Source organism: Eufriesea mexicana, unplaced genomic scaffold (assembly GCF_001483705.2).
Source record: "Eufriesea mexicana isolate 0111107269 unplaced genomic scaffold, ASM148370v2 scaffold100, whole genome shotgun sequence".
NCBI lineage: Eukaryota > Metazoa > Arthropoda > Insecta > Hymenoptera > Apidae > Eufriesea > Eufriesea mexicana.
Window position 1 is genome coordinate 1,820,634 of NW_016908280.1, and position 27,458 is coordinate 1,848,091.

The 27,458-nt window shown below is 49.5% G+C and overlaps 1 protein-coding gene across 1 annotated transcript in view; it reads right to left on the reverse strand.

Moving 5' to 3' along the window:
* Positions 1 to 1,953: 1,953 nt before the first annotated feature.
* Positions 1,954 to 27,458, reverse strand: part of LOC108554927 (glutamate receptor ionotropic, kainate 2) — a 62,520-nt gene continuing 37,015 nt past the window's right edge. The window contains exons 9-19 of the mRNA XM_017910344.1: positions 24,116 to 24,315; positions 23,310 to 23,513; positions 21,172 to 21,276; positions 20,552 to 20,809; positions 14,830 to 15,027; positions 12,570 to 12,795; positions 10,657 to 10,821; positions 7,063 to 7,163; positions 5,821 to 6,030; positions 2,307 to 2,478; positions 1,954 to 2,131 (exon numbers count right to left, since the gene is read on the reverse strand). Coding sequence (XP_017765833.1) covers positions 2,001 to 2,131; positions 2,307 to 2,478; positions 5,821 to 6,030; positions 7,063 to 7,163; positions 10,657 to 10,821; positions 12,570 to 12,795; positions 14,830 to 15,027; positions 20,552 to 20,809; positions 21,172 to 21,276; positions 23,310 to 23,513; positions 24,116 to 24,315 — 1,970 coding nt within the window. The 3' untranslated portion in view covers positions 1,954 to 2,000. The remainder of the gene's footprint in view (positions 2,132 to 2,306; positions 2,479 to 5,820; positions 6,031 to 7,062; positions 7,164 to 10,656; positions 10,822 to 12,569; positions 12,796 to 14,829; positions 15,028 to 20,551; positions 20,810 to 21,171; positions 21,277 to 23,309; positions 23,514 to 24,115; positions 24,316 to 27,458) is intronic.

The window sequence follows — 27,458 nt, forward strand, 5'->3', positions numbered from 1 at the left end:
GTCTCGATAATAAACCGTCGATCGTGTCAAAATATGACTAGGTCTCTTACGCGGCTACGCACTTACCTATGACATTACATGTAAACTAACAATACGGTGCGTGTATGAGCGCGTACACCTTTGCCAACCGTTCGTGTGCACGCCCATACGTGTGATTTCTTTGCAATCGTCCGGTGAGAGTGTGTGTCTATCGTGAATCACCAATCGCTGAACAATTCGATCATGTACAACCGTATCTATATAATACAGAACGCCGACGAATCAACCAACTATTCCTCCAAGTACGCTCCCTCCGTCGCTGGATCCTGCGTCTTCCGGTTCGCTTGCACATCCGCGACGGCCGATCTTCCGAGGCTGCCTGGCACGTCGAGAAATTCGTTCGCGGAATTTCCCTGCTCGCCCTTCCGCCCGGTTGTATAAAACGCGTGAAAAATTCTGGTCCGCGACGCAGTCAGACTGTGACCATCGGCGAGAAACGGCGCGGAAACAAAGGTCAGGGTGCAAAATCGTAACGCTCAGGTAACGCTTTGGAAATTTTGTACTACCATCCTCCGAAATCGTTTCGCTCCTGCAAGAAACGCTCGAGGTTGCCCTAGATGGTTTTCGTATAGTCTATCCGACGATAATTTCGAACACGATTCGTCTCGATTCCTCTAGATAACTCGTCGTCTTGGTCGTTTGGTCGAAAAGATGACAACGGTACACCCCCGTCCTAGGCCCTTAATCGTCCCGTGAACACCTCGACTATCTAATCTCTTCTCTAACCGCTGCAATCTATCCCACGTAATGCTTCGTCCCGTTTATCCTAAATGTAACTTCATTGTGCATGTTCCGTGAAGCTTCGCGATCGATTTCTTCGAATCGAAAGTTCCTTGGTCTCCTCGACTCCCAGGAATCGATCATCCGCATGGTGAACGCGAGGATCGTTTTAGGCCGTGAATACTCCGCCACGCGTCCAGGTTAAAGCTTCCTCTTATCAGTCCGCATCGCACTAGACCGTTCGACTATGTTAGGCTAGCTGTTGGCAGTGATCACTATGAGTTTTGGTCCGAGTCTAATCACACATTTCATGGTCGTTGATCGATGCAGCGTCGTTCTTTCTCGCGCTGCCCACACACGAGACTACTTCTTCAACGTGCCAAACGAGAACCCTCCTCAAGCTCTCGACCCCGTTTCTGGCTCCATTTCGATATGTTTAGCTTGAAAATCGGCCCGGACTCGTCGCGTCGGAGAGCCCGGACAATTGAATCGGCCGTTTTGCCATCGTTCTAACCCACCAGCCTCGAAAGTCCTCGCCTCGGGGAACGAGCGATCGCTCCCCAGTTGATTGGCGTTGCACACGGTGTTTCATTTGCTATTCAGCTTCGTCAGGCCGATGGAACGCGGCCGTTTATACGGTGACGCCTTTCGGTCCCCGTGCAATCGATCCTGTTTTATTACCGCGGTTCCACTATCATCCGCATCCGGCATGGAACAATACGGGCTATTCGCAACAAACACCTCGCTCCACGATCGATCCTCCATTCGTAATCAGCGCGACGATTTCATTCGCTACTCGTGCAAACTTCCTTCGATGTGCACCAATTGCTTTCTCCTTTACCCGCGCGGGATCGTCGACGCCCGCGTTTTCAGTCGCCTTTCATCTCGATCAACGTCTCTCTCCTTCATCGGTAACATGGTCCTCGATGCGATCTTCTCTAGAGACGGTCCATACCGACGGACCATATTTCTTTGGCACACGTCGCAGCTCGTCCACGCTCGTTGCGTACTTTTCTAAACGAATCTACATTGTTGTGTCGTCACGTGGACAGCCGATCGATCGATGATCCAGCGTCGCCGATGGCGCAGGCCGGGCCGCGTTGCGGTCGACTTAGCCGCCCCGGCGACTACATATGCTATAAGCAGGTCTCCTTCTGGTCGACCACGTTCACTACCACCGAGGCCTGGGTGGGCAGCTCCTTTTGGACGGGCACACCTGTCGGCACCTCTTCGAGTATTGGTCAAAGGGTTGTGGTCCTCGATACGGCCGCCGAGGGTGGTGGCGGCGGTGGTGGTGGCGATATCACCACGTCTGGCTCACCCGCCAGGTCGCAGTCGAATCTCCAGAGAATACTCTCAGGGTGGTCACCTCCTGGACATCAAAGGAATTTTTTCTCATAACCTCTCTACGAGCACTTCTCTTATTTTTTCCATCAAGGGACAGAAAGGAAGAGAGAGAGAGAGAAAGAGAGAGAGGAAGCGAGAAAAAAGTAGTTGCTTAAAGACTCGATCGCCATAAAATTACGTATAATCTTAAGCTAACTTACCTTGACCCAAGACGATGCTTGAAGAGCCCCGTCTCTGCCTCGGTGGGGGTGGTTGGTGCTTGTGCGTATGACTGTGACTGTGGCTGTGTGAATGTGAGTGGCAGTGAGTGTGACGTGTGTGCGTGGGCGTGGCTTTGCACGGTGGCGGTGGCTGTTGTTGCTGTTGCTGCTGCTGCTGAGGATGAAGATGAGGATGAGGCCTGTGCTAGGTGTTCCCGCCACGGGCCGCTGCCACTTGATCGAAGCTCAATGATTTCTTCATCTCCGTCATCGACAACGCACCACCCTCCTGCTGATGAAATAGAAAGCACGGGTGTTAGCTATATCGGGGCTGCGATCGGCGAACAACCCTCCACGGCCACCCTCTCCGCGTCTCATAGCCACGAGCGAGCGAGTTATTAAAAGTTGCGCGGCCTCGTTAAAACTTGTCCCAACTTTTTAGAAGCTCGTAAAGGAGTTTGCAGGCCCCGCCTCGCGTGGGCTATGTATCGAAATCGTTACATTTCACGGTCTCGTTCGATCCTTGCCCGCTGTCAACGAGCCATCCCAAATCACCCCTAGATCCCGTCACCGAGCGGTGCTCTTTCTCGGTTTTCCTCGATCAGCTCGCGTGCAATCCTCTCTCCGCTAGGATTTACGGAACTTGTCCGTTGTCGATTCGAATGGCCAACGTCCTGCTGCGACCCCTCGGAAATAACGACTTACTTGCGGCGAAAGTATGCGTGCACGCGGATCGAAATTCGATAAAATATCAGCCGGCAAAAGTGAGAGAATTTTCCCGAGGCTGCGGCTGGACATACAGGATGGATCCTCTTTTTTCGTGCGTTCCGCAGGAAGAGCGGCTAGGTCCGGAATGCGGGGACCGTGCGAAATGCACACTGCCGGTTCGATGGAACCGAGTTCCGCGCTTCCGAACCGGAAGCACGAAACGTTTCGGTTGTACAACAGAGGAGGCTTCTGCGGATCGAACGGTTCGACATCGAATTTTTCGACTTGGATTTTTCGAGATCCGTTCCGGCATTTTTCCCCTCGAGAACAGTGTCATCGCACTGCAATTTTGCACTTGCAACGAATTTATATTCCGCGTAATCTTATACGAAATACGCGAATCGGTGAGAGGAGGCAAAGAAACGGGAACGATGAAAAGTAGTTAAAGGAAAGGTGTATTAAGAAAGTTCTTTTAATCACTCTCCGCCGGTTTAAATCGTACAATGTCGATCGGGAGGCACCGATCCATTCACGTTCACCGTGAAACGACGGGAAACTCGTTTGCCTCGATCGAACTCCCCTTGATCGAAACGAATCAACGGATGAGACGATGGAGGAGGAGGATGATCAGCGAGCTTTCGAGAAATTTGAAACATCGCGATAAATATTCTCCGTGCATTGTGTCCCATCGATAAGCATGGATAGCGCCGAGGCTCTGATTAAAGTATCGGAAGAAGAAATGACCGGAATTCGAACGAGAACCAGAGTTTCTCCCGTTTCTCCTCCATTTTGTTCCCCCAGTAGCCGTCGCGGAAACTGAAAATCCGATTCGGAGCATAGTTCCAAGCCGTAGAAGTTGCCAACGAAACTCTATCGAGCCGCTCATCTCGTTTCGTTTAAATTGTAATTATATACGAACCGGAATAACGAATTTTGCGGAAATCCGCATCGAATACGATTTATATAGAATAAGGAGAATATAGAATAAGGAGAATTGTACTTTTGCCCGGAAGCTACATAATAGAACCGGCACACTGTGCGCGCGATTATGATTACCGTTAATATAAATTTCCGGTCACGTTGCGCGGCCATAATTAATCACGCTTGAATTAAAATCAAACAGCGGTTTTTATCGAACTTTTCGAGACCTTTCGCGAAGCAGTTAACCGGATCGCTCGCGGAATTCGGTCGGAAGCGAGAGTACCGAGTTACGAAATTTCCGTTTGGTTTGTTTCCTTTTCACTGCAGGTAATAACGCGTGGCGAAAGAATATCGATGAGGGGCAGCTTCGCGGAAATATGGACTGGAACTGAGCCGCTCCTTCCGCAGTCCAGACCGTGCACGGTCCGGGATATCCAGAGGACTCGTTGGCCGGTTAACGCGGAAACGAGCTTCGAAAATGTGACGTAGCCTGGAAAAATCACTTCCACCACGATCAGGAGCACCATTCACGCGAGCTTTCGAGTACGGCGAATCGTTTCGGGTCGACTGCGTTCCCTTTCCGATCTTGTTTAACGAACACTCTATTCTCTCGCCGATGTAACCGTGCTGAGAGCGGATATTCATCGCACTGTGCCGGTGAGTAGCTTCGCGGAATCAAATTTGACGAGTTACTTAGCGATACCGGTATCGTATCGGTGTACGCGTGGCCCGGAGTGTGTTCGCGCTAAAACCGATCGTTCGGTGATTTCTATCTTTCAAAGGGAGAGGAATAATGTCGTCGAAAGGGATAACGAGAGTGCTCGTGTCCCGGTTACGCCATTCTTCTCTATCTTTCGCCGCGCCGATTGCGAATTCCTTCCACGAGCATCCGTTTGCTCGGCTCGAACGGTCGCTTCGATAAACTCTCGAGCATGCACACGGGGGACGATCGATTGCTGCGAGGCAGCGAACGAACGGTGGCCAGAGGCGTTCTTCGAAGCGACGACGAATTTCAAGCGACATCATCGTCGTCGTTGTCGATGGATCGCATTACGATCGTTCAACAGCAATACGAGGCATGCAATCGAGTATTACACACGCACACGTACACAACGCGTATGCCGAAGTGGTTACCGCGGTTGTAAGCGTGCGTGACTGAGCTCCGCAGCGCCGATTGTGATTAAATGCGCGGCGCTAATTTCGCTAGTAGTAGCAAGATACATCGGACCGTGCCAAAATGCAGAACACACAGTATTTACGTCACCACGTACAGACGAATAAATAAATAAATTAACTGCATGTACAGCAACGTTCGTATTCGATCTAGTAGTATCGGATAGGTAGAGAGATAAAGAGACACATGAAACGAGACACAGAAAAGATACGAATCGAGGTGCAATCCTCGCGCAAGCTCACCCGCTTGCGATACTCCCTGCTCGCGTTCGGCCCTGGCCTAGCAATTTCTCCCCATCCGTTCTCTCGCGTTTCGAGGCTCGATGAAAGAAACGCACGGATCGCTGGTAGGCTCCATGGAGACCGTGCCTGGATCACGGTAATCGAATCATTCGAATGCTATTCATCAATCGCCATTGTAGCGATCGGGTCAATCGTTGATAACGACTCGCTGGGGTATCCTTGTTACGCGTCATTCTACGCGAGATTGAATTACCGTGACACTGGCACAGCTCCGCGATCGACCGATGGCTTCTCTTCTGGAAGACAGCTTTCGCGAATTTCCAGTACGTACCATCGTCGGGACGCGACTCGTTAATGAAACGCGACGACTAATTTGCCCCGCGCCAATTATGCGTTTCGGAGACTATCCGGAGACCGGAAATGGAAGAGAGGCCATCGTCGCGAGCCCGTCGTGAGGGACAGGACTTACACCATTTAACCGTGGTATCTCGATGCTCGGAATGTAGGTGGTCTCTTCGTGGCCGGTCGAGCAATACCGCGTTCTCCTCCTTCTGGCACGCGGGCTGCAACGGTCGCACGGCACCGCGGCGTCGGAATTGCGCGCCTTCGCGGCTGGTCTCTGCCGCGAGCCGCACCGCACGGCGAACCGCAATTCCGAGGCCATCTCGGCGCACAGGGACTGCCGTGCCGCGGCGTCGATCGACGTTTTTTCGTTTTGCCACCGATGCATGGACGGGGACCGGCAGAACAGGCACAACAATACCAACAAATGATACAGAAACACGATCGCACCACGAGCTCGATACCATGCAATTCCTCTCGCGTGTCAGGCCGTTTCGATGCTCATTCTCCAATGTGCTTTACACTTATGCGAGTCGAGGTACCGTGCGTGCGATTCGGAATTATTTACAGGGTGAAATTTGTACACGGTGTTGAGCAAGTGCAACGTGGACTTAATTCTTTCCTCTGTGTTAAATCGTTAACTCCTTAGGGGCTCACTTATCTTAGAAAAACGTGTCAAAATATTTGAACTTTTTCATTCAGAGATATAAGCAAATTAGCGTGTAAGAGAATTCAAATTCACAGGGCCAAGTATCTGTGATGGATACCTATATAGTCGAGGTAAAATTAATAATTGAAGGAAGAATTAAGTCTACGTTCTATCTCGTTTATCTATCAGCAACTTTAAAAGCAGTAAATGATACGGATTTTGTAAGTGTAAGGTGTGATATTTAGCATGCTCCGATTTGCAAATGCAACGAACAAATTGATAGGAAAGCTGGTTAACCGATGTTCAACTCGCAATGAGAAGCGGTACGGCGTTAAACCAAACAAGTAGAATGGGAACCTGCGTGGTCAGACGAGCCGGCTATACCGCGTGTAATCTGCTAAATGGATCTTTCGGTCAAGTAGAGTGCGAGCGTGCTTGGTCAGACTCTGCGAGACATTGCCGAATTTCGTTGTCTCTCGTATTATACGAGCCATCCGATCGAGAAGTCGGGAAGCAACAGCCGAATAATCGATATCTACGCCATGCAGCAGTTCTCGAGCGAAGGCTCGAGATATAGCCGACGAGAGACGCGTTGAAACGCGGGAAAAGCACACCGGGACGAGCAGGCCTGCACGCGACGAAGAGGAAAATACACTCATGCAGCACATACACGCGAAGCACGAAATCGCACGCAATTATCTCGCTGCTTCGCTCGCTTACCCTGTCCGATTGGGCGTTCTTCTTGGAGTTCCAGCAGAACTCGAGGACAGCCACGAGGATCGCCAGAGCTAGCCCGCAAACCAGCACGACAAAGACACCACCTGCAACGGGAAAAACCGGAAGCTCATTATTTTACCGCCGCTGGCTGTCTCTGCTTCTTTTCTGATGTCGCCCAGCGCACGCTTCACGGTTAATGTAGCTGCCACCGAGCGCACTCGCCCGTTCCCTGGATCTGTCTTCTCATCTATCACCCTCTAACCCTCGCTTCTCGTTCCTCGTCGCCCTTTCCACGCCTGTCTATTTATCTATTTATCTATCCATCTGTCTAGCTTCCCGCCTATACGACCCTGTCGTTATTTACGCCTACGCCATCCCGGCCATCGTCTTTGTTAGCCTGTCTGAATCTCCCCAACGACGTTTTCTTCTCCAACGATGCCCTTCCCTACCACGTCGTTGAAACTTCGCGGAGGAAAAGATGGACGGACGCTGGGGAGAGAAGCTTCTCTGTCCCGAGCTCGCAGTCACCGCGATATCCGATGCAAAGGAAGCTTCTCCCAGTGGAAAGTTCTCGCAACGACGATCAGGGCACCGTGTATCCATCCTTCCAACGTTAGGTCGATTACGAATCGACAGATGCAATTTTTCCAGGTTTCTTTCACCGAGTACTGCATCTTCCTATCCGTGATCAATCGTTCAACTCTCGTCGATAAGAATTCACGGGGCTAGAATGATTCCAGAGAGTTCTAACTGCGCTCCATTAGACCCACTCACCGTGTCAATCATTTCGCACGGTTTATTGGCTCCAGCGAAGTTTCCTCGCGAAATTTTCGCTACTTAACAAATCGTCGAGTCCGTCTGCTGCAGTTCGACCGTGAAATATCTTTTCGCGAGTTTTCACATCGCGGTTGCGAGGAAGTGGAATATAAAGATGCCGAGTAATATCTTTATACCGGGAATAAATTCACAAATGACTACTCGTCTCGGTTAAATCGCTCGTTACCGAGCTACTCGGTCCCGCGAGAAGTTTCCTCGTCGCATTCATGCGAGTCGGGGCGAAAGCTCACTCTTGCATCGTTAAAGCAAGAGCAACTTCGCGTCTGAACTTTTCTTATCGCTGCATGTGCGTACGCTTTTCGCGTCCGCTTACTTTTCAATCGGCTCGCCTAACTTCCAGCTTAATCGTTGCTCGAGCATCGCGATTTTCCGCTTCCCTTCCCCCAACGTTCCACCCTTTTGATGCTGCACCCTGGTATACTATGGAACGATTTACCATGAAAATTCCGCTGGCTTGCTTCATGCCTCGACTTTTCTATTTTCCTCAACGCTGTTGCCTTATCTTCGACTAAGTCTCCCTGTCTTTGTACTCAATTTTGCCGAGTTTCACTATTCTCCGCGCGAGATAAGGAATCCAGCGAGTCTCTCGCCGATTCGTCCAGGAAAATCGCGAGTTCAACGGCCGGATTTCATGCCGTCGAGTTAGGGGACAACGGTTTAAAGTAGTCTCGTTGATGTCCACGGTTTAACTTCATCTGTATGCTAAGCAGTAACGCGTCCTTTCGTCATCGGCTTCGGTCGCATGAGCAGGTAACTGGCTTCGTTGTACCGTCCAGATTTGCATAGTCGTGCCGACGACGTGATTTAAACGATGTTTCGCCGGAAGGAGCGAAGTTTCTCGCGTGGACGCCTCTTCCATTTTCTCGCCTGTCTCTCCCGACTAATTTCGCGGTCAGGCAAGAAACAACGCGAATGCCGTACCACCGGGCCATTTACGCGTTTACAGTTCGTGTTTCGCTCTTCTGTCTTCGTGGCTCGTGTCGGGGTCGACGAGTTTCCGCGCCAATCGCGACTTCTGCGAGATGAGCAACCTTGGTCGAAGCGCGATGGAACGATTAGACGAGACACCGGTGTTTAATCGATCGATTGGTGTCCTTGGTATTGTTCCGATATTCCTATTGGTTAATTGGTCTCGATTTTCATTAGTGCGGCAGGTACGATCGTGTTACGATTATGTTACGATTTTCGTATCGAATAACTGGTTTTGAAGCAACGCGATAGCTGGAGAAATAACTCGCAGTCTCTCGGGACGAGATCCTGGATAAAATTCGAAGGCTTGTGTTCCTTTCTCCCTCCATTCCGCAAATAATCGACACGTTCGGTGGAAATGCGATTAGCAGGTTCGACTGAAATTTCACGAGAATTCTTCGTCCTTCTCCCTGTCTCGGCGAGTAGGTTCGCACTGCTGGCAAAGTGGGTACTTACCTAAGTTACAGGCTAGTCAGCGGTGAGGGGCGAGGTGGAAGGCGGGGAGAAAGAATGGCGAGGATTCTCGACCAGAGGGAAAAAAGGAAGAGGAGGATACAGGGGACCGACAGGAGAAGATAGAAAGGGAGAACTTGTTGTGACTTCCATAAAATCCGGAAGGAGTTCCACGGGACACCGAAGAAAAATTCCTCGCCAACTTCTCGCGGATTTCTCTGAGCCTGAAAGCATTCCGAGTCCTCTGTCGCACCCTCTCCATTCCGTTACTCTCTTTGTCGGCATTTATCGCGCCAAGTGTCCCCGTAATGAACTGGATTTTTGGATCACCAGCGCGTCCATCGCGTTTTCCTTTCTCGTTTCACCCTGTTTCCTCATCTCGCGATCGATGTGGTCCCTCCAGTTTCGCGTTTATCCACCGGCCGACCGAGAATGACGTGTTTCGTAACGCTATAGCCGATTGAAATCCATCCATAGTTCATTACGTAACCTGACATGCTGGCCGGAAGCCCGCAAATTAAGTTAGTTACTCACTGCACGGGATGCAGAAACGATAGGAACGAACCTAATGATTCCGACGCCATTGTTCTACGTACGTTTCACCGACCGCGTTCGCGCTCTTGAATTACGGCTTGTAATTACGTTGCGCCGGATCATCGATACTCGAACACTCAAATTTTCCCGGGAATTTGTAGTCACTTGCACAGCGTTCTGCTCGAATCCCCAATAATAATCGTTATCGCGATTATTATCGCGCAATATCGTTACACGTCGTAAAAATGTCAAATATGCTCGACGCGCCGGCATTATTTTATAACTAAGTTTTGTCCCGCGTTTATTCCGCGCTATCGACGTTTTACGCGGCGCAGTTTATTCGCAATTTATTTCGACGAAACGAGCTCATTTAAATCCGATCGTTTCGGAAACAGACCATCGTTTCGCGTCGCGGTCGGAGACATCGCGGTGGTATGGTCGACGTTATTTCGCATTTAATTAATGCCGAAAGTACCATTTTTTGAGGATTCCACGACACGGGCATTATATACCGCGCGAAATTGTTTCCCCTATCCGCGAGAACGTTTTCCTCCCTCCTTCGTTATCCTCGATTAAATTTGCGGCGTAAAAAGCACCACGAATCTTGTCAGCGCCAAGCGAAGCCGCTGACAACTCGCAGTAAAAATTCCTACCCCCGGATAAGGTTCCCGCCATTTTTCCTCCTTTTTCCCAACGATAAATTACCACGCCGGCCCTCTTCGCGACGATGCTGCTCCTCGTCGTATTACCAACCTTCTCTGAGAGGGAGAAATGTTTAAAGAGATTTAATCCTCGTCGGCTCACCGATATTTTCGACTCCCAACGCGTTCGCCTTGCTCTCCTTGCTCTTCTCGTCCCGGTTGCACACGTCGCCGGTGTTCTTCCACCACTTATCGTACAAAATCTGTATCACGCCCTTCTCCTGCAGTTCCAGAATCGCCAGAGATATTTTATCCCTCCAGGGCGAGCCTGCATATAAAACGGCTTCGTTAGGTTGGTCAAGGAACCGGCGATCTCGTCTTTCAAACGCTCTTCGTTCTCAGAGAAACGACTCGAGGAGCTGAAATTGCCCGGGCTCGTCCTTCTTAGTTCCTCGAGGCGTCTACGAAACGGGACGGAGCTTTCCGGTGCTCTCTCTTCTCCTCGCGAGTCGCTCTCTCTGTGCCGAAAGGCGTCGCGTAGCTTTGGCGACAACCTCGCGAGCAAGTCGGGAATTTTTGCTCGCGAGTCCGACGATTCGTTATCAAGAACTGGCTCGCGACACCGTCGCGGGGAGGAAAGATAGGGAGAAGGAGAGGGCGAATTAAAACGTGGACACGTTAGTCCAATTAAGAAAATTGCTTGGCCCGGGCCGACGACCGGTTTGCCCAACTTTCGGCTAGCTCTGCCTGCCGGAGAAACCGAGTTACGCGGATTTAAAACTCCTCTCCGCGTTTCGACTCGTTAATTAAGCCGGTTCTTCTGCGAGACAGCGACCGGCTAACGAACTTTGCCGAATTCGCGAGGAAAACGCGAGGTTTCCGCGACAAAAACTCCGACCGACCTGTTTCTTTCCGTGCCGAAGTCGCCAGAGCGATTTGAACCCCGTGCCGGCTGCAAATCTGCCAACTTTACGACCTTTCCCACCGTTCCACCGCTTCTAAAGCCCGCGGCTAAATTCTGCCACGATTTCTCGCGAACCAATGGCGAGAAGTATTAAAAGCTGAGGATATTTACACCCTTGTTTCACGCCGGCACTGCCAGCAACTTTCCTTCCGCGCAACTTGCACCCCTCGAACCCGTCGAACGCTCGATTATATCGCCAGGCGTATACGCTCGACACGGTTGCGCGTGTACGCGAGTATCGAGCTCGGGTGAAATTGCTCGCGTTCGAGTTACACGCACATTAATTAGGATCGCGGATGTTAGACGTGGATATGAATCGTAACATCGGTGGGGGTAATTTGCGAGAAGACAAGCTGTTGCGTTGTAAATGATGCGGAGGGGTGGGATTTAAATAAATTAATATCCAGGAAGGAGAAAGTGTTGGGATAGTTAAGAATGTATTTATACCGTGTATCCCATTTCGGTATACAAATTAAGGATTCCGAGTCAATGGGGGGGTCTGGTTTAAGTCTTTACGAGGGCCAGGGCTGAAAAAGTTGTCAGTTCGTTGGCGACCTGAGAGACATACAGATCATTTTCTTAAGAGCTACACCGTTTTCTTGGCACCAGACCCCTTTGTGCATAATAAACTTTGACGAATTACGACATAGTGCTTTTCGCTTATTTAATCTCTCACGACGTAACTTCACGAATTTAGTATTACGTAGAATGGTAATTTAAAGTCTATGACAGCTTTTTGGTTTTTAAATGCGAATACTGTTGAATGCGAGGTTGAAGAATGCGCGAGAGAAGGTTCCTGCTCCCCAAAGAGCCATTGGACTACTGGAAGTATATTTTCCTCGACTTTCTAAAAAGCTCAGTACTAGTTCTTCGAGTTAGAACTTCTCTTTGAAGAGATCGGCAGCGTTTTTCGAAAAAAGGGTGTAACTCTTTTCGGATGAACGATGGGGAATTATATAATTCTGGGGAAAAAGGATGTTATTTTCTATGAAGTAACCGAATTTTCCATCGCGGGATGTTACACACAGAGTATTGGCTTCCGCGTAATAACGGGAAAGCCTTTTTGCGAGGTCCCAACCGCGCGAACTGTCTCGATTGTTTTTCGATATTACCTTTTGGAGTGGCAATCCCGTAGCCTTTGCTGTCCAGCAGACCGCCGATTTGCGTGAGATTGCAATCCCGTTGTACCGCGTAATCGAGCATGGTGGACTCCATCAGGAAAGCGTAGTCACCCTCGAGCACCCTTTTCACCCCGTCCTCGTAACTTTTCACGAACACCGACGGCGATTTCGTCTCCATGAATTCCCACATTTTCTTGTATATCCCGATCTTCGAGTCCTGTTACCGAAACGAGTAAGGTCATAATTAAAAATATTCCCCCGTTCGCTAATTAAAAATTCCATGGCACGTCCAAACACTACGACAGTTTCGTATCTTTGCCGGGGTAAAGGGCTTTTAAAAATTTTTCTCGCGCAATATCGTAATACAACACCCCCTTCATAATCTCCTTGTGATCATTAGTCTCGTTAACAAGTATCCTTCGAATGAACAGCCATGTATCAATTCGGCAAAAAAGGAATTTAATTCCGCGCTCGTTGGAACTAATTGTACGCGTTTGCGAAACATGAATTTCGTATTATTTTCCTCCATTTTCGACGGATATTTCGTAAGAGAATAGCCGCTGACTCATGGCGCCGATACCGTCGACGTGGCGAGATGAACGATGCTTTTTTAAATTTCACCGTGTTTTCCAATCATTCTGACACCGATTCATCGAAGCACGGTAATAACGCGCGGTCCGCTCTGAGAATAAATCTGCAATGGCGGAGTGGCACGAAATGCAGCTGCGATAACGCGGTATTAATATAACGTAATAGCAGCGCGTTACTGAAATGCCGTTCCCGAATTAATAACGTTAAATGTCCGCATTAATGGTCGGGACAATCGACGAATTCGTATTTCCATATTGCCGGCAAAACTGCATCCCCTTGATAATTGGCCGAATTTGTCTCGGATCACAATCGGTAGGTTTATGGTTTTAATATTTCGAGCAAATTACGAACACGCGCCGGGATCCGGCGTGAAATATCCTCTCGAAATAACATTAAGACGAGGTCGGAATGCGAATGAAAGCCGTGGCTGCAGCGAAATAACACGCACCGTCAACGGTCGAACGTTAATTAATATTAATGAATTGCACTGCATCGGAGAAGGAATGTGATTGTACATCCTCTTAGATTAATCCGATAATCCGCGCAGGAACGATGGCAATTATAAAATAACGTCTATCACGATGGGACACGAGAAGTCCGAAGTGTCCTGGGAATCTCGATGTTTGTCTTTCTGGAATTAAATCTCTGGGAAATCTTAGCTCGTACACCCGGATTTATGTCTACGCCATTTTTCCCAGCCAACTTTCCTTGGCTAACTGAGTTTTAAAACGAAAAGTTTCGCTGTTTGGTCAGCTTCGCTCGAATCTTCGACTACGTCCCTTCCCTATGTCTCGGGGATATTAATCAAATCGGTTACTTCGTGCTTGTTCGCTATAAAACTTCCTTCAGCCGATTCCTCGAGTTTCGATACTGTAGGATATTTTTAGAGTTTATTGGGGTGCGATGGTCGAAGTGTTCCTGTAGGGAACACTCCGCCAGGTCTAGAGGACCCGTTAGGATTTGGCTGTCAGATGGGTCGTAGGGGGTTAGGGCCAGGCCACGTGACGTGGCTTCGCGCAACCCCGGCTTTCCCGGGGAGGAATTTCTCCTCCTTCGGGGAGATGCTTGTCCCGTGGACGGGCTTTCAAAGGGCCCGTCCTGAGAGACAGAGGAGTCGGAGTTCAGTTAACACGTTGTTAAGTGCCACGCCGATCCCCAGGGACTGACGCTAGACTTTCCTTTCGGGCTCAGATTAGTGCTAAAAGTTAACACCTTTTGGTGTAAAATTCTTCGTCATCTTTGGACCGAACGTTTGGGAATTCCTGTTTTAACAATTGGTACAGTATTTCCGAGCTTTATGAACACTTCGGTCTACTTAACAGCCGAGTCTGAGCCTGAATGGAGCGGCAAGCAAAACGGGCTGGACACTTCACGTGTTAAGAGTTAGTTAAGAGTCAAATTAAGAGTTAAGAGTTATTAAGTCAGTTGTCAAGTCATCTGGAGAGTTAGTTAAGAGTCGGATTGAGAATTAAGAGTTGTGGAGAGTCCGTCAGTGGTCGAGATAGTCATAGAGACAGAGTTGTCAGTCGGAATATCGTAATTAGTGAGTCGAGTTACGGTCGTAGTCGCCTAGCAAAGCCTCATCAGAGATTCGCTAGTAGCAACTTCGTTTAAACACCTCACTAAAACCACCAGACCACCTTGATCCCACGGTACTTACTCTGAAAAACGTCATCGTGCTACCACCCTCTAACGTTCCGTAGGAGATCTGCGTTTGCTCCGCGAGGTCGGCCGCGTTCTCGATCGGCGTGATCATCCTCTCGACGGTGAGGAAGGCGGCCAGGTTCGCCGTGTACGATGAGATGATGATGAGCGTGAAGAACCACCAGATTCCGCCTACTATCCTCGTGCTGGTAGCCTGACAACGATCATCGATACTTTTGTTACTCAAACGAAAATGGCGCACCTCTCGCGAGCAATTCCTTCTCATAAGTCCTACTAGCCATTGTAAATGAAAATGGCAACCGTTTAACTATCAGCAACGCCCTCAGTGAAACAACAGGTTGTTTCCGGCCAAGCTCTTCCGTTTCTCTTCGAAGCGAATATTTTCGCGATGGGTGGTAAGTAGCGCGAAGTTATTTCAACTCTCGTTAAATACTCGCGGTGGCTGGATCTAAACTATCGTGTGGTTCGTAACGCCATGAAATCGTGGACTATGCCAGGTATTCGAAGAACGAGAGAGAGAGAGTGGATGGTTCGTTAAGCGTAACACGGTGAAATATTTCCAACCGATAGACTGGAGTATCGCGGGCGAAAGGTCTGGCATTCGCCTGGCAATCAGTTTTCTCGCGAATGTCGCCTCGATATCGCATCTCCGCGGTCGGAAGCCTATAAAGAGCTCCGACGATCAATTGAAACCACGTGAGTGGAGCATCGAGGTCGGGGGACGATTTAAGAGCTCCGCGTCTCCGCTGCGTTCCGCTCGAAGAATGCAATATGCGGTCTCATTCGCGTCGCCCCCGAGACCGCTAATGGCATATTTCGATCCATTAGCCGGTTCCAGCGAGTCGATCACGGGAGCGATTATCGGGGCTCGAGACATTTCTGAATAATTCCCTTCGCTCTTTATCCGTAAATCGAACGGGGTTGTTCAAATTGCCATAGTCGCACGAACCAGACCCCTGGAATACGCTCCCGTTACTAGCCTCTGCAATATCACAAAAAGTCTCGAGCACGCAGCCGCTTCTGGCGGCACTCGCGAAGACCTTTCGACGTTGACGTGGGTAAAAGGAAGAGGGGAAAAGAGGACGGGAAAAGAAAGAGGGAAAAAAACGAAATGATGAAATAGAAATTCCCGGTTTCGCTGTATCCAACCCGGCAGAAAAGAAATTGCTCGTCTCTTGGTACTTATTCATATCGCCAGCGGTGTCGAGGCAAATATTCCGCGAACTCGAGGATCACGTTGCTCTATTTCCTCTTGCGCGTGTCCCACCGGCGATACGAGTCGGAAAATCTCTCGAACGATAAGTTTCGAGCGGAATACTCGCGCGATCCGCTCCACACGCGCTCCTTCCCCCATTTCTGTACTTTCGGCGAAGGAAGGATCGCTCGAGCACTCGCGAATCCGAGCTTTCATGCGCGGATGTCTGGGATTCTTCGAGCTCGCAACCGCGTAGAATCGCCATTCAGCGCGACGTTCGCAACGACAACCCCGCATGTACACACATGCCACCAGAGCCGGCTAGCACCATATGTCGTACAGGTGTTCCTCGTCTGGGTAGAAAGCGTTCTGGCCTCTGGTACTACGTCCCTGGCCATAACGGAGATTCGATTCGATGGATGGAACTTCACGCTAGACGCACACGATGGATTTGCAAATGTATACGCCTTCTATCTATAGATGCGTGAAAAATGCTGTAGAACAAAGGTGCTCTATGGAGACGAATCTCGTGCTATCGGTTCAGTGCTGATGTCTACCGCGTCTTCAAAGATTTCTACCAGGCCCGTGCGTCTTGGTCACGCGCCACTCGATCTCCAACTTACGCCCTAGAAAGCATTTTAACCCCTATCCAATGTAACTTTGTAAACACCTGTCGCACGCACTTGCATTGGTACAGGGACTATTTTTATAGCCAGACGAGGCAGCCACGCGTGAAATCGATGCAGTTTTCCTAGTCGTCCGACGACGAGTATGAAGTATAACGCTGAAGGATGTTGTTCACGTCTTATCGATCACTCGTTCTCACCGAACGATTGTCGCGCTGTTTATGCGTGGTCTTGGAAATCCTTGTACCGATTAAAGGATTTCTCGTGCGAGAGGAGACCTCGAACTCCGAGGAAGTTCGTCGACGAAGCTCTACGGCGAAGCTACTCGCGCGAGGCTGGAACTTTTCCGCGTGGAAAGGACTCGATACAACCGAGGACGACGAACGAAAATATTTTTCAAACTCGCGAGAGAATATCGCAAGAACTTCCACACCGGTAAGAGACCGGTTGCAGTGGTTTTTCTCGGGATCGAATCGTGCTAACGGATGCAAAGGGGTGGCTATCTGCGAAACGAAATGAAACGAAACGACGAAAATGAGGCGAACGAAACGTAAAGGTGCTTGGCTGCTATGTGCATGCAGGGGTGACATGCGATCTCTCGATACTCGATCGTTCTCTCTCTATCGAGATTTCCGTCGTGCTCGTCGGTGTAACTAACTTCGAGGAAGTCCATGCTATTTTACTTCGCACTACTCGACGGGTAAGATCTTCGGTCTGCGTGAGATCTTACTGCCACGTTTGGCCGAATATCACTACCAAGCGAAATATCACTAAGGCGAATGGGGCTGTTTTCTATACTCGACGCGAAATTATTTTCCAAAGGCTACCAGGCAAAGGAACGGTGAGCATCCTTCGGTTCTATTCGCGGGTCATCTGAACGAACGTATCTGTTCCCTGATCTTCTTTTTAGCTTTAGATTGGCACGGTGTACTCATATGGTGCTTGAAACCTTCCCACGGATTACACGGTTTTCGTTTGATAAACAGGGCAGCTCGTTGGACCTGGCGTCATCGCGTTTTACGACTCCCGTTTGATGGATCGGTCGCGAGATCCATTGTAACTTCTCAAACCTTCGAAACAGCAGACCACTCCTTGACTTCCCCGATTCTCGAAACAAACAGCGAGAAATTACACCGGCAATTCGAAATTTCTTCCCCTCGTCGCGCTTTACGCTATCGTCCGATTCCAGGCAGCGAAATAAAGAGCGAAAATTCGAACGCGAACCAAGACCGTAAAGCTCTAAGAAATCCAAACGACACGCCAGTCCGGACGTAAAATTAAATTACCCCAGAATCTAATTAAAGAAACGGTTGCGCCGAGTTGAGCAGGCCAATTCCTCTTCGAGAAGCGCGTCGAACCCGTAAACACCCCTCTGGCGGGGGAAAGAAACGGAAACTGGACCCCTCGGAAACTCGAGAAGGGAGGTGAATAGAGAGGAAGAGCGCGCCACACAGGGGCGAGCAAGGCGAGGGAGAAAAGCTGGCAAATAAAAGCGCGGGGAAACCTACGTTGCTTTCGTAATTGTTTGGCAAATAAAACGAACCGGGGTTCGCGTGGCCCTAAGTACGCAGTTAAGAGCACGCGAGCGTGCTCCCGCACTTACGGCCTTTATGACGATACCACGAATTTCACGAGCCCGTTCTAAACAGCCACCTTTACGGTGGATAATGTCGTTACGAGGTACAAGTTACTTTACAGCCCCCTGATATCCTTGTTGACCCGTCCATTTGTCCCTAGCGCTAGTGACTTTTATTCCAGCTTAAATCGCGTGCTCTCGCGATGCCATTAATCGCGAATTTTTCCATTTAATTTACATTGTACGCGAATCGCGCGAGTGATCCGTGTCCGACCACCGATAAATTTTCCATATTCCGTTAATCGGGCCCGTATTCGCGTCAGCGGGTGGAAGTCCGCCCGTCGATCACTCGCGCGTGTCGTTTCTTCGTCGAATTACTTCGGCCGTATATTCGCTAACGCGACACGTGTCTAACGAGCTGCCCAACCGTGTGTTTCGTGGGTATTATTTGTTCATGCGATCGTTCTCGACCGCCGACTCTGTGGTGACACGTTTACCTTGGGGTTGAGGTCGCTGCCCTGTTGCATAAGCGTCCCGACCGTAAACCAGAAGCTGTTGGCCAGGGTGAACTCGTTGACCGTCCTCGGCAGAGGAATGTCGTCGCTGTCAGGATCCAACGCGCTCACGTGACCACCCTGATGACATCGTGACCCCCGCCAAGTGGTGCGAAATTTCAAGGACAATTACACAGGCTATCCGTAAGCAGCTAGCGTTTAATAGAGCGGTCGAAGGGTCGTGAATACAGACGCGATAGACAGCTGTGCTCCACGGAATGTCTCTGACAATATACTCGGTCAGGTTACACGGTAGACTCGAAGTGCAGCGCAACAGCGTTGCATATTGGGTAATGAGAATATCAGCGAAAGTTGCCGAAGGTTGCATCAAAGTTAACGCTTTGACTGCCACGTTGGTCATGTATGACCGGCCACGGTTTCTCCTGTGGTCATTAGTGCCCAAAGCGCTTATATGCTTTGAATAATAAAAATACTCCCGTGGCCTCTTCAGTGAAACGAGTGATTTCAGCGTGGCAGACAAAGCGTTAACCGACAGAGCGAATCGCGAGTACCCTCTGACAATGTCAGACGTGGAACTGATTTTCCGGTATATAAGCGTGATCGATCGATTCCTTCGCGACCCTTTGCCGCCATCGTTTCAACGATCGATTCCATGGTCCATTTGCACCACTCGACGAGAGCCTACCTGTAGCGGACATTTGCAGCTGGGGCAGGGTGTCGGTTCCACCCATTCGTAAGGCGAGAATCTCGCCACTATCCAAATCGTTAGGGAGACCATCACGTAAGCGCCCAGCATGGATAACCAAATCTCCACGGCGAGGGGATTCATGAACGAGAACAGCCTCGATGGCATTCGCCCGGAAACCTGAAGCAATTACACGTATTTCCGGATTACTGATCCCCGAACCTCTCCACCCACTTTCGCCCAGTGAATCCCAATTCATTTTCCCGTCGCTCGATTTTCATCCTCGTTCCACGATCCTCGAGCAAAACTCCCTTTCCACCACCCCTCTTTCGCGTCGTTTATTCACCATTTTTTCTCTTTTTCCCCCTTTTCTCGCGCAAACTGACTTCTCGAGGATAGCAGTTTCGCCGTGATCTTTCGCCAGTCTAGTGAATAGCGCGCAAGATGATCCTTTATCTCGCTGAGATCACGGATTCCCTTTTCTATTCTTCGGCCCGTCAGGAGTCACCGAACACAATAGCCGGTCGGAACACACGGTGAAGTTCAACCGCTAGACGAGTTCCTTTATCCTTTCGTTTCCCTTCTTTCACCCGTTCGTTCGAGCCATCAGCCGAAACTGGAGCGCGAATCATCGCGATTCGGGTTACGATTCCGGCGAATCTGGACCGTGATACGGCTCGTCTCCCGCCGACTGTTCCGAATGTTAACCCGACTTTGGGAAACCACGGCGACGACAATCGGTGCTTCCAAACCGTCACAGCTTCTGATTTCTCTCAACCGCATCTTCGCTTTCCCCTCTATCCGGGAATATCATAGATACACGTGTACATTGGGAAAGTAAGAGGATGAAATGAATTAGGTAATCGAGTTCGCGAGTGGACCGCGAATTTCGTTAAATATTTCGAAATCGAACGATTCCACGATGGAGGAACAGAGTCCATTCTTTAGTCCCTTCCGGGAGATTGGACTGTCGTTCTCGGTAAAATCCCCGAAGAATCCCGCAAACTTGCCGCAGCTATGAAAGGACCGGAACAAGGGTGTGGGTATAGTCTGGGTCTCGTGACACGGAGTAATTGAACGGCAGAAATAGTCCAGTGGCGGAGCACCTCGTTGAGTGTACCTTGGGGTTGAGCCCGCTGCCCTGCCTGAGGAACGTGCCAGTGATAAACCAGAAGCTGTTGCTGACGCTAAACTGGTTCTCGACGATGTCGCTCTCCGCCAGGCACGGGTGTGGATTGTTCCACTCGTACGGGCTGAATCGAGCCATAACGAAGAGGGTGAAGCTCACCAGCATGTACGCGGCCAGCACGTACAGCCAGATCTCGACGGCCAGCGGGTTCATGAAGGAGAACAACCGCGTTGGCTGACTGGAGGGCACCTAAATTACGTTACGCTACGATTTTAATTAAAACGGATCCCGTGCCGCTTTCCCGCCGTACGGCGGGCCTTTTCTCAGCAACGTTCTACGCTTCGTCGAATCGATTTCATCGAGAATCTCGTCTCCGTCACGCTCGGTTCTCTGTCGCGCATTATGAGTTATTCCGGGCTATTCCGAGAGATCGCACGCGAATCGTTTCGTATCGATTGAAATCCGATCTCGGGGAAAAAATCGCGTCGAGTCTGGGAATTTTTCCAACTGTCATGCATCGAAACGAGATTCTCGAGTGTTGATACTACTTTGCAAGCATGTTACACATCGGTTTAACGCCGTCGAACACACGAACGACAATATCGACTCACCTTAAACAGAATTCCGATACCGAGATTCATGAACGGCTTGGTGAAATCTATCACGCTCTCCCGAGCGTAATTGATCGTCATAGACGCAACGGCCAGATCCGCTCTCTGTGGGCAAAAGGGAGATTTCTCGCTTGAAAACGGACCGGTAGCTGTGTACGCTCCGCCGAGCACGGGCGTCCGAAAATCCGAACGGAAAGTGCTCGAAATTGAAATTCATCGAACGAGAAACCATCGCGACGCGCCATATCCGGGGAGTGAAACGAAAACCTTCGCGCAGAGCGGAGAAACGTGCCATTTTTACCGTAATACCCTTCACGACCGCGGAAGGAGTAAAGCGCGAAGGTTGTTTGCCGTTCGACGAAAATCATCGACAAAGCTTGCCAGCCAAGTGTTCGCCTGGGCAAACGTTTGCCTTGCAAAATAGCGAATGCATTTTTTATAAGCGGACGGGCACACGGAACAGCCAGGTCACTGCCGATGACGTCTTTCCTTCGAGACGATCCACTTACGGTACCGCCGGTTTCTGGGTTAAAACGGCGTGCTCTTTCACCATGGACAGATTGCTCTGCATCTTTTATAAACCGACAATCTTCCAAACACACCGTCCGTTTGTGTGCCACAGTAGCGGTTAGTCGAAACGCGGGGCCGCCACGAGCCATCCGCAACCTTGGTGCCCCAAGGCGTTCCCAGACGCCACGCTTATCTTCTCCATCCCTTTTCTCCCCTTTTCATCTTACGTTCTCGCCTTTGCACTTTCGACCTTGTATACCCGCGTTTTCGTCACTTTAGGTCGCGCCATTTTCACCCGTTTGCGTCACGCGACCGACGTCCGACCAAATGCGCGGCTGTACTACTTACGCGGCCGAATTTTCCCCGTTCAGCCCCTCGTCCCTCGGATGAATTATCGATGGGTGCTGTTTCGATCGTCACATGCCGCTCTAGGTATTGTCGATAAGAGGATAAAATTAGGGCGAAGTTCGTCGGAGTTAATACGGATTACGTTGTTTTGGATAATGAATAACGGCAACGTAATTAATTCCCGTTGGTATCTTGAATAATTCAGCGTAACGTCGCGTCTACCGGAAGCTCGGGTGGTATATGAAGATTACATTCGAGCAATTTTTGCAACGGGACATTAATATTCCCGCGAAGTTCTTGACCAAGCGATCGATGAACGCGGGAACGACCGGTTAGCTTTATAAATTATCCGACAGTTAGTCGAACACTCTGCTATGCGAGATTCCGACTTAATAACCGCGTTGGTTTACAATTCAGATGTCACATCTGCCAGATAACATCTGGCAGGCAAGCCCTATGAATTGGAATATCCGATACGCGGCTACCCGTTAGAAAACGCGAAATTAGATGCTACTGGGTCCCAGGCATGCATAATGAAAGCCTAGCCGAGATGGATTTATTACCGCAGCATCGAGCCGTTGCTTTGCATATAAAATTGTTCACGGTTTTTCCCTCCGTGTTTGTTATTTTCTTTCCTCCTTTTCTATTTTTCTCGTGAAAGTATCCAATTTCATCGAGTCACCACGGTATCGCGATTCGCGTTCGTGCAGAGACCGCAATTTTTCCTGCTCTCGCATTAAATTCGGTATTAAAAACGAGTATCGAGTTTGATAGATTTAAATCCGTTATCTCGGAACAGAATAATCCTTTATCTCGAAGGAATTCTTCACATTTCCTGCTTCTCTTTCCCCGGTTCTCGTTTCTCATCAACGTCGCAAAATCGCGATTAACCCCATGGCCTACAACCACGTGTGAGGCTCGTGACACATCGGTCGGGTCAAAACTGACTATCACGGGCCTGACTCGTGGTACGTTGGCCGGGCCAAATGTAAACACCACGTGTCACGCCCATGGTTTGTCGATGTGCCCCACGTAATTAGCGAGCGACTGGTACAACATGAGACATTTGCCGAGCCGTGGAATGGCTCGAAGGCTCGGCAGGTCTGTTTACGTTTTGGGACCACGCTGTTGGATATTGAATCGTAGGGCAAGGGGTTAATTCACCGTACGGCCCTAATTACTCTCTTCATAGCTTTCCTCGTAGACATCGATCACGAATGAAAATCAGGCCCGTTAACGCGATCTCGGAAACGACGCGAACAACCCTCGATGCGCTTTACCTTTTCCATCAGCTCCCTAACGATGCCGTTCCACTCCTTGGTTTTCGGGTCGTAAACACCGTACATATGGTCGGGAACCAGTCTTATGGCGTACTGGAAGCCCACCTGGCCGGCGATCCACTTGAGCAAATCGATGCAGAACCCTTCGAACCTAGCGTTCCCCGTCAGATTCTTGTCTTCCTTTACCATGACGTACGGTTTCTCCTGCGAAAGATAAGATTCCTTTGATGGATCACCGCGCGCGCAACGTCGAGGATAGGCAAACGGACGAGGTTGGAGCGAAGGTGAGGGGAAAAGGCCGCCGCGAAACGGGAAAGGGGACGAATGCTTTTCTTTTATCCGAGAAGATTCTTATTCGACGATAAGAACCGGCATCGATGGTACGAAGCGTGCAGGGTTCAGTGTTATTGGCCGGTCTAATGCGACCGATTCTGATGGAAGCTTCTAACTCTACTTTCCCGTTCCTTTCATCTTGGGAAATGGAGAGGGCGGGACGTCGTATCTCCGCGACGATTTCTTCCCGACTGCGGAACCGAGCGAAATTAGTTTCTTTCGGGGTAAACGTGCTTCCCCGGCTGCGCTCGGCGCCGAGCCGCGTCAGAAGCTCCAGCAGCAGCGTCGCGTGCTTATTTATTTACGAGCTACGACTCCGCGAAGATTATTTTTCTAATTTACAACCGGCAGATTCACCTGACAACGAGTTCTATGCGAAATAAAATTCAACTCCGACTCAATGAGATTTCGCGACCCGCGTTCCGCGGCGAACGTAATTCGACAGGCGCTTACGCGAGCATCCTGGTAATTACCTCTCTCGTCATAACGACCAAGGTGATATTAGTGGCGGTGGTCTCGTAAAAAGCACCGACGTCGGTCACGTTTACGCCCGACCCGGGCTTCCACTCGCCCACCTTCACGAGCTCCTCCTTCTTCAGCTTCAGCAGGTCAAGCTTGAAGTTATTACGCTTCCCTTCGTTGAACTCGATATGTCCGGTTAGGCCGTGTAAACCTGCCTGCGAACAGAAGTGTTCGTAACCCTAAATTCCCGATCGAAATGGTCTTTGCAAATTTCAAAACGAAATGAAAATTCCGAGATACTATTTTATCAAAAAAAAAGGAAAAGAATCGTTTTTTTTACCAGATAACAATTTCTGCGAGGCTCTCCTAGCCCGGATTTGTTCGGATCATCCCGTAATCCCGCGGAAATCACGATTTCAGCGGAACAGGTAAATATTTCCGCGACAATGGATAGTCGAGCCACTTGCGTCACGCGATACAATTAATCGTTGGATCGCGACTCGGTCGCTCCAATTCTCCAGTGCATAATTACTCGATAACGAGACATCACGTCTGTTCGATGTTGCACCAAATTACCGATAGCCTCCGCGCGACGTATCCTCTGCGCTCCGTTTCGTGCACCAACGATCATTACCAGAGGTGAAGATCCGTAAACGAAAATTGTCTGAAAATTCTCTCCCTTGATTACCATCTGGGAAACGCGATATGCTTGACTTACGAGACGTTACTTTCGCGTTACCTGGACGACTGCCTTTATCGAATTCCGCGCCATTGTATCTCGTGACCGGTGCTTTTATTGGACGCGTAGCTCGAGTTACCTGCCAGCAAACCGTGTAACCCAATTTCTTCGAGTCCGAAATCCACGCTGAAGACAATGGGAATTTAATCTTTCTATTTTCCCACCTAATCACGAGGCTCGTAGTCCCGTAATTACCAATTCGTGCTTTCACCGGTCATTTTGTAACCTGCGAGCTGTTCCGGTTACAAGGACAGCCCGGCCTAAATCTTCCGCAATATGACGCGCTTGTTTGCCGAATCGTTTCGCGAGGAACAGCAACCGGAAGTGACCGGTACAACGAGCACCGTATATCGCGGCTCACGCGCTGCTACTCATCCGGCAGATTCGTCTGTTAATTGCTTTTGCATCTACGCCCACGGCCGTGTAAAATCGTGATCCCATTTTCACGTGCCAGCTGTCCTGGAAACGGGAACACGGCGATCTCACGGCTGTTTTGCTCGTTTCGCCTCGCCGGATGCTTCTGCGAGCTTCCTCTTCGAGGGTACAATGCCGACTTGAATAAATCTCGCGCGAATTCGCGTCGCGATTCCCAATGAAGTTTGTTTTATAATGCAAATCTGCGGGACTAGGTATTTTTACCTGTAACGCGTGACGAGTAATTCAAACGTTACGAGAGACAATTTATCGACGAGCCTTCCGGAATGTACAGGTTTTCGACGCGCGGGAACTTTACAGCCGCCATTTTCGTGGATTTTAAATATCACATCTCGGTACACGGTCAGTTACATCACTCGTGCCTCTCGTGCTTTACGCGAAGCTGAATTCTGACAGAGTGAGTTGTGTTTTCGACCCGCGTAAATCTCGTCGCAAACGTACCGAATCGCGTGTTATACCTCGACCCATGCTTCTTTTCTCCTCGCCTAATGACGCTTCCCCGCAGACGGGTGCGCGAACAAGAACTTGCAAAGTTATATCACCCCTGCAGATATTCCCAGGAGCTTGACTGTAGATACGCTCCCGCGATTGCTCGAGGAAAAATCGGCCACGTTGAAGGAATACCGAGCACTGACCGCGCAATACCGCTATCAAGACTCAATTACTCGCGAAAACACGATTTCGACCCCTCGAGGAGCCACGCGAGAGGGTGGTTTCTTTGAAAATTTCTCCGCCACTAAACGTCTGACCACTTCCGCGTCTACTTCGTCTCCGCCATTTACGACGGGAACGCAAATGTTTGCTCTGTTCTCAAAATGTCCGCATGGTCCGCTTTTCAAACGCTCCGAGCGAAACCGGAAGTCTGTAGAAAGAACTAGCCAGAATTTTGCGTTCCATCGGTAAACTTGCTTTGACTTTCGTCGCGTTAACTTTGACGGAGAACGCTCGGAGCGCGAAGTAAATGGAAATTCGATCAGCTTTCGATCGTCCGATCGTTAACGTGGATTCGTGCTTGTAAACTCGCGATTTCCGATGGTTCGAACGGATCGGCATGGAGTACTGAACACCGGTGCAAAAACGGCGGATTTCGTTGTGTAAATTCGCGCTTTGAGGCCGGTTCAGACCGCACTCGACTTTACGCGGTCGCGATTTTTCACGTCACGTGTCACGAACGCAGAATTTCCGTGACAGGTGGAAAACCACTCTGATTTGTTTATTTCGCGGCACACCTGTGTTTCGGACTTGTTAACAAAGGTTCCACCGCTCGGAAGATATCGTTATCCGCAGCAGTGCATCTTTGTTCGGTACTGCAAAATTGCTTATCCAGTGAAAAGATCGTAACAGGACACCGAGTTTAAACGCGTGTAACGGATGTGAAACGTGGCTAACGTGACAGAAACTAGGCAATCTGATTTTTAAATCGTTATATAGCGACCAACGCTGGATGGAAAACGAAGGTTCGAGGTTTCTCGCAAGTCCTCGATGACTTTCATAAATACAAAGTCCCTATGCTTCCTAAGTATTCTCCGTCTAAGGTGGAGTCTGCTAGGAAGTCTTACTGATGAGTCCTCTAGCAGATCCAGGACGAAATGCATTCCTTCCTTGCGTCTTTCTACCTGCTACATATCCTATGGCACGATAAAATCATCAAGATACCAATAAGCAAGCACCTTAGGAACCACAAGAGATCAAACGAACCCCCGTCGGCCCCCATACCGAGTTAGGGGGAGAACAGACTCTTTACGATGATTCAACCCTTTGCCCTCGTGAGGCGACCTTCAGTTACTATTTCATAAAATTTGAAAGATATTTGAAAGAGGTATCGAAATCAAGTAATTCTACAATTCTATTATACAATTCTTTATTTACTACTCAGAAAAGTATCGCCAGCTTTTTAGTAGAGAATCTCTGAATTTCTACTCTTCTCTAGCCAAAAAATCGTCGAGTTAACAATAATTCTACAATTCTATTATACAATTCTTTATTTACTACTCAGAAAAGTATCGTCAGCTTTTTAGTAGAGAATCTCTGAATTTCTACTCTTCTCTAGCCAAAAAATCGTCGAGTTAACCCTTTGCACTCGAGAGGCGACTCTCAATCGGCATTTAATAAAATTCTAAAGATCGTTGTTAATTAATATCTCGAATTTAAAATTGCCCAACGACACGTGGAATATCAAG